This window comes from Humulus lupulus, chromosome 7 (assembly GCF_963169125.1).
Source record: "Humulus lupulus chromosome 7, drHumLupu1.1, whole genome shotgun sequence".
In the NCBI taxonomy this organism is placed as follows: Eukaryota; Viridiplantae; Streptophyta; class Magnoliopsida; order Rosales; family Cannabaceae; genus Humulus; species Humulus lupulus.
Window position 1 is genome coordinate 44693951 of NC_084799.1, and position 6608 is coordinate 44700558.

The 6608-nt window shown below is 31.7% G+C and overlaps 1 protein-coding gene across 1 annotated transcript; it reads right to left on the bottom strand.

The window, feature by feature from the left end:
- Window positions 1-2456: 2456 nt before the first annotated feature.
- LOC133791255 (vacuolar cation/proton exchanger 3-like) lies at window positions 2457-6215 on the bottom strand. The gene is made up of 11 exons (XM_062229184.1): window positions 5795-6215; window positions 5622-5689; window positions 5430-5458; window positions 5112-5308; window positions 4807-5019; window positions 3939-4052; window positions 3670-3786; window positions 3531-3584; window positions 3329-3445; window positions 3121-3211; window positions 2457-2997 (listed from the first exon to the last, which is right to left on the bottom strand). The coding sequence occupies exons 1-11, from the start codon at window positions 6143-6145 to the stop codon at window positions 2930-2932; spliced, it is 1419 nt and encodes a 472-aa protein (XP_062085168.1). The 5' UTR covers window positions 6146-6215; the 3' UTR covers window positions 2457-2929.
- Between the last annotated feature and the right edge of the window lie 393 nt (window positions 6216-6608).

Consider the following 6608-nt stretch of genomic DNA (forward strand, 5'->3'; position numbering starts at 1 on the left):
GCCCTAATAAAGGAACTAAGACTAACTTAATAGTAATGTGACTAACTTAAACTAATTATTACATGTTTAATAATATGACTATAATATTTTTGACCAAATTCAATATTTTTTGATGGTTCATGAAATGATAATAAAAATTATTAGAGTCATAGGTACAAAGTATCTAATCGTTGTAACAGTATTGAATTAGGTTGAAATATTAATAAACAAAATCATTTAACCACCATCTAAATTGCATCCAAAAATTCAATTGTCATCTAAACTAATTATTTTATAATATTTTAATAAAAGTACATCTATAAAACACAAAAATTGACTCAAAACTAGAGGTGTAAATGTGATGATGGGGAATTGAACCCTCCACCTCCTCTTTAACAATGAATGGACTCACTACCAATCCAAATACATTTCTTTGTTTAAATTATAGTTTTAGATATTTTTATATACTTTTTAACAATACTTTGCACAAAATTATATCAAAGATAATTATTAGAATTTGAATACCTAATAATAAATACTAAAAATTTTAACTCACAAATTTTAAAATAAATTAATATAATTATAAAAATATAAAATTGAGAAAAATAATAGACTTTTATTATAATTTTAATTTATAGATAATTGGCAAATAAAAATTTATTATAATTATTAATGTCAAAATATCAGGCTTTTTATCGTGTCGTGTTTTTGGGCTAGTTTGTTCGTGCTTTCGTGTCGTGCCTTTGGGCTTGTCGTGCCGTGCCAATTTTCAATTCGTGTCGTGCATGGCCCAAGCCCATATTTTTTCGTGTCGTGTCGTGCTCGTGCCTCTCGAGCTCGTGCCGTGCTAGAAAGCCCAGCCGTATTCACAGCTCTACTCAAAACTATATACTATAATATATATATATTAATTTATTTAAAAATTATTAAAAATACTTAAAAATAATTTATAATAAAAAATATTTTCAATTTAAAAAAATATAATAAAAAAGAAAAATAAATAAAATTAAAAATATAAAAAAAATTAAACGGAAACTTAATAAATTTAAATTGCTAATTTCATTTCACACCTAAAAAAATTAATTTAACTAAACAAAACTAAGGGAAAAAAAACTAAATCAAAAAGAGGCAACCTAAAACCTAAACAAACTCATTTTAGCAACAACAACAATAAAAACTTTATCAAACTTCCTAAAACGAAATCTAGGAAAAAAGCGTACGCTGAGAAACATCAAGGACAAGGTAATTTGTGAAATGGAGAAGCCTGGGTTTAGCTTGGGGTCATCGGCTAGAGACTAAGAAATGATGATGATTGGAGCACTTGGATAGGCTGCAAGATGAACGAGACCGACAAGGCGAACAGAAGATGATGATTGGAGGGGCAACGATTTAAGGACGATTACTGAAAGGGGGCGATATGAGGACGATGATGAGCACTGAGGCTATGGACATCAGAGACAAGGATGAAGGATTTCGGGTTGTTGAAGACGAGATATGATAGGTTGATTTTGGGGCTTTAACATGTTTTCTGGCTTGTGCATTGATTTGGGTTTTCTTTGGGTTTGGAGCGTTGACGAATCTGCAAAAACTGCAAGTAACAAAAATGGTTACACTCTTAGTACTAGTTGATTTTAAGCTGGAAATCCTATACGCTAAATGGCATTTCTTCTTGATTGTAATATAGTATGAAGAGCCAAGTTAAGCTTCCGCTCCACTCCACTCTTGACTTCCAGTTGAGATTTTGCTTTGTTGTGTTGGATTTTTTCACTTGTTTCAAATGACATATATACTTATAAATATATCTATTATCTTTGTGGTGTATTCAAATATATTCCCACAAATTTCTTAATTCAGCCTTGTGGGAATTTCTCAAATATCATAGTTATGTTGTCGTTAATTATATGCCTACACTCTCAGGCCAAAACATATGAAGAAATTTACTAGAAAAATATCCTTACAATGAAATAATATAGGAAACACAATAACCTTATATAGGAAAGGATCGCTCCACAAACTACTAATTAGTAGTCTTACTTTAGTCGTCATTTCCATTCAAATTTGTAATATAGTATTAAGAGTGAGGTTATCTTAAACTTCCGTTGTATTCCACCCTTGATCTCAATTTGGAAACTCAGTTTTGGTTTTGTTATATTATATTATTTGACTTGTTTAGAACGACATCTATATCAATGAATTTCCATAACTAGCTTTGTAGTGTTTATATATATACACACAAATTTCTTGAATCAGCTTTGTCGGATTCACTCAAATATCACAATTAATCCTGCTGTGTTGTTTATTATATAACTACACTTCTAAGCCCAAACACAAAGGGGTGTTAATAGAAACAAATAGAAACCATATACTAAACACAATACCCTTATAAAAAATGTTACTCACTTAACACAAATTAAATTTAAGCTATACTAAATCACAATTCCTGCTTAAAAATCGGCTCACCAACACTACGAGAAATGTAAACATAGAACTGACTTCCCCGAGTCCGAAGTTTTTCATTATTATAGTGATTATTCTTACATAGAAGGAAGCTAGAATGGACATTCTTCTTTGCTTCATCAACACATTTACTTAAATTAAATTACAAGCAAAAGGAATATTTGAGTACATGGGGGAAAAATTTTCTTGAAAAACAAAGCCTTACTAGGACATATATAAATAGAGAGCAGAAGCCTGCACAATTTTTTTCCTCCGAGTTGATCAAATTCTTTGCTCTGTTGCAATGGTCCCACCTTAAAGTTACATTAATCGAACATGAAATTGCTACTCAGTACTTGTGCTCTCTCTTTGGGGCAGGAATTTTGAGAGCAAAATTGAAAATTGAACAACTTTTTCTTCAGAAAATGGTTGAATTAAATGAGAAATAGAACTTGGTTTGCAGCACTGTTCTCTTTTATTTGGGAATATTATTCCCTTAGTGCGAGGCACAGGATCAAGCAGTCAAGACTCCCGAGGAGGATGGTGTAAGCTCTGGTCCCAAGTTAAACAATGCTGCATTGTCTACCATGAAAATCCAAAATAGATCAAAATGTAAGCAATTTTTGCATGTAAATAATATCAAATAGAATATAAGCTTCTTCTACATATCTTTTTTGGCAAAAGGGTGTACAGATATCCACTTACTCAAGGGAGTTTTCTGAACAAAAAAACATGCAGCAATGATTATGTAGCACAGGAAGAGAACTACTCCTTTCATGTAATGAGAAGTTCCATCCTGCAAAATTAATTAAAAATAGTTATGCATGTATGTATAAATATATATTTATATATATATATATATACATATACATACATATAAATGTTGATAGCGCTTGAAATAAAGTAAGCAAACCTGTAAAGTGAAAGCTGTTATGATTATTGTGAAAGCCAGAGAACTAGTTTCGAGTAAGTTGAAATCAAGGTCCATACGAATGTGCATAATCCAAGCAACAATCACACTCAAAGGAACCTAAAATTGATATAGATAAGTAGTTAAGATTTCTAATGAATATTAGTCTTCAATGTAGGTTTGGATGACTTCAATATAAACTTACCACAAACATAGAAATTTGAGTTGCAGACCCCAAAGCAACACCTAAAGATATATCCTGTCATTGAAAACCAGAAGTTACATTAAACCAAAATGGAAAAGGAAAAGAAAAAGTAAATCTAAAATGTGTTGCTGGGACATACCAACTTGTTTTTGAGAGCAAATATGATTGAACCAGCGTGCTCTGCGGCATTTCCAACAATGGGTAGCAAAATGATGCTGATAAAGCTAACAGAGATTCCCCATGAATTTGATGCAGCCTAATTGAGCAATTATATGTATATATATATATATACAATCAATCATCAAATTTTAAAATGAATAAACAGTTTAATTCTTAAATATAAGAGTTAGTTTTTGTTTTTATTTTTGCTGGAAAAATATAAGAGTTGGTCAAGTCTTCTATATATACCTCAATAGTACCGACAACATATTCAGATAGCACGGCTATGATAACAGTCATACCAACCAACCAACTAAATGCGCTCCAAAATCCTATTACTGCCTTTTCTTCCTCTTCTTCTACCTGTTTATTAAAATATCACATGGACACAATATTTTAATCAATTTATATCTTAGACCAAAAATAATTATAACCTTAAAAAAATGTGAGCAAATATGGAAAGTCAACATTTCCATATGTGAAAGATCACATAATGAAAAGTGGTATGAATTATTAAACAAACTTTGTCATGCCACGTATGAAATCCATGTATCCTAGACAGCAATTTTCACTCAAGACAAAAAGGATGCTTCTAATTTGGACACATTCGAAGGGATTAAAATAGGACGTTTTAGAGAATAAAACTTCATGGATAACATAGAACATATATATGAAATAACCAGACACTATATCGTCCAAAAGTACAAAAAGGGAAAGGGTGAGGGCCACTAATTAAGTTATGTAAAACACACTAAACTGGGAAAAAATATCTTGTAAATATAGTTTAAGGAACAATCTTTTCCATTTGGTCTATCCTTAAAAATATACCAACTTTGCTTTCCACGTGGACTGCTTTCGTTCTCTCTCTCTCTCTCTCTTTTTTTCATTCATGTTCTTAACGGTAGTTTGAAATGTCCAAATCTGGACACATGAATGAAAATATCAAAACTTTTCGTTTTAATTTTATTATAATTAAAGAGTAAAAAGAAACTGCAATATGAGCAATTATATATGATATAATTTTTTGTAAGTGTCCGATTAAATATGGCATATTATCCATTTTAAAATGCCTTTCTTTTCTTGTATGATTAAATTAAGTATATATGTTGATGATCACCTCTTGTGCGTCAAACAACTGACGGTGCGTTTTTAACTGGAAGAAGATATAGGACATATAGGCCAAAAGCATAAAAATGCTACTTGCTCGGGACAACTGAAGCGTATAGTTTCCAACATAAATGCCCGGCGCTGCTGCATATTTGAACATCAATGGCAGCATGTGGCATAGTAATCCCAGTAGCAGAAGAAGTGAGTTCACATCTGCCTGTTTCTGTTATAATTTAATAATATAATATTATAAAAATATTAATTGATACAAATTATATAAATTTATATATACATATGTATATGATCATGTCTTACTCTATCATATCTTTGTTCCCTTTTCAGGTTAGCTAAGCCTCCGCAGAGAAGAGAAGTACCAAGAACTAAGAGGAGGTTTGAAATAATGGAACCCAGAAGTGAGTACTTCACAACATCTATTTTGTTTTGCTGAAGAGCAAATAATGCTATAATTAGCTCTGTTGCATTGCCACATGTTGCGTTAAGTAGCCCCCCAACTGCATATACATATGTATATATATATATAATTGTCAACAACCTAGCTATGTATATATGCATGAATATCAGTGTTCTGATAAGAATTAATGCATATTTTTGTACGACTAGACACGTACGTACCTGTTGGGCCGGTGAAGTAAGCAATTTGTCTGACATTTTTGGAAAAAAGAAAATAAAAAATGCAAAATTTCACGTGATCAGTAGTTATATATATAGTAAATGCAATATATATATATATATATATATACATACGATCATCATTATAACGCATAATCCATAGAAAAGAGCAAAGGTGTTATTAAAGCTGCTTACTCAGTCAGGAAGCTGACTCGTTCGGCAAGCGGAGTGAGTCCAAGCAAACTTAAAGCAAAAATCCATGGCTACGTGTGTCACAAGTAATTTATTATTACAAACTCATCAAATTATAACATAATCATATAAAAACGAAATGAAAAAGTAGAGATCGATATCATCAATCAACTTACTCTACCAAAGTGATAATAATCGGCGGCGACAGCAAGAGGAACGGCAGGGAAGAGAAGAGCGAGTTTGGTGCCAAGAATGACTTCCTGCAAGTTTGTGAGAAAGTTTCTAAGCATTTGGAACCGAACGTAGGAGACCAATATGGGGTCAGATTTCTTTCGCAGTAAAGACGACGACATAATTTGCGGCGAACGACAACCACTCTTTCCTACTCCTAATCCGTACGATTCTCCCTTATTACCATTAATATTTTGGTGCTGGTTGTGGTGATGATCTTCATCATAACTGCTGACGATGCCATTTTCCATGTCGTTTAAGGTACTATTCTGATCGTTTCTGCCGTGATGATCCATATGATCACAACAATAATAATAATGAGTACGAAGATATAGACGGGTTTTGGCCAAGAGACGTTGGAAAAGTAGAAGATATAGAAGTGGTTTATATAAATATAGGACAATAAGGAGAGTAATATTGAGGTTAAGTGTTTTGTACATGAGTTTTTTTTAGCTAGGCAGCTTCGTGGAATTTTCGTGGTTTTGTTTCCATTATTGCATGAAACTTGGAGTTTACACGTACTTTGTTTTCACTGCCACTTACATGCTTTAGGTGTTGCCGTGTTACTGTGTAAAGTTGGCACCATAACAATTTATCTATTATAATACTGTACATATATGGGGTGCTTTTATATTAAAAGAATACTCTATTTATTAATTCTCTCTAACTTTGAATCATGATTTAATGATCGTTTTATTTAGATGAATGAAGAAAAAAAATTAATTCCATAGCTAGAATTTAAAAATCTATTATTAATAA

What these genes read in the sequence shown, in the direction of transcription:
- LOC133791255 (XM_062229184.1), bottom strand. Translation starts at nt 6,145, where the DNA reads ATGGATCATCACGGCAGAAACGATCAGAATAGTACCTTAAACGACATG. An exon ending in TAACAGCTTTCACTTTACAG is followed by an intron (nt 3,212 to 3,328) that starts GTTTGCTTACTT and finishes TTAATTTTGCAG; the next exon opens with GATGGAACTTCTCATTACAT. An exon ending in TGTTCAGAAAACTCCCTTGA is followed by an intron (nt 2,998 to 3,120) that starts GTAAGTGGATAT and finishes TTTTCATGGTAG; the next exon opens with ACAATGCAGCATTGTTTAAC.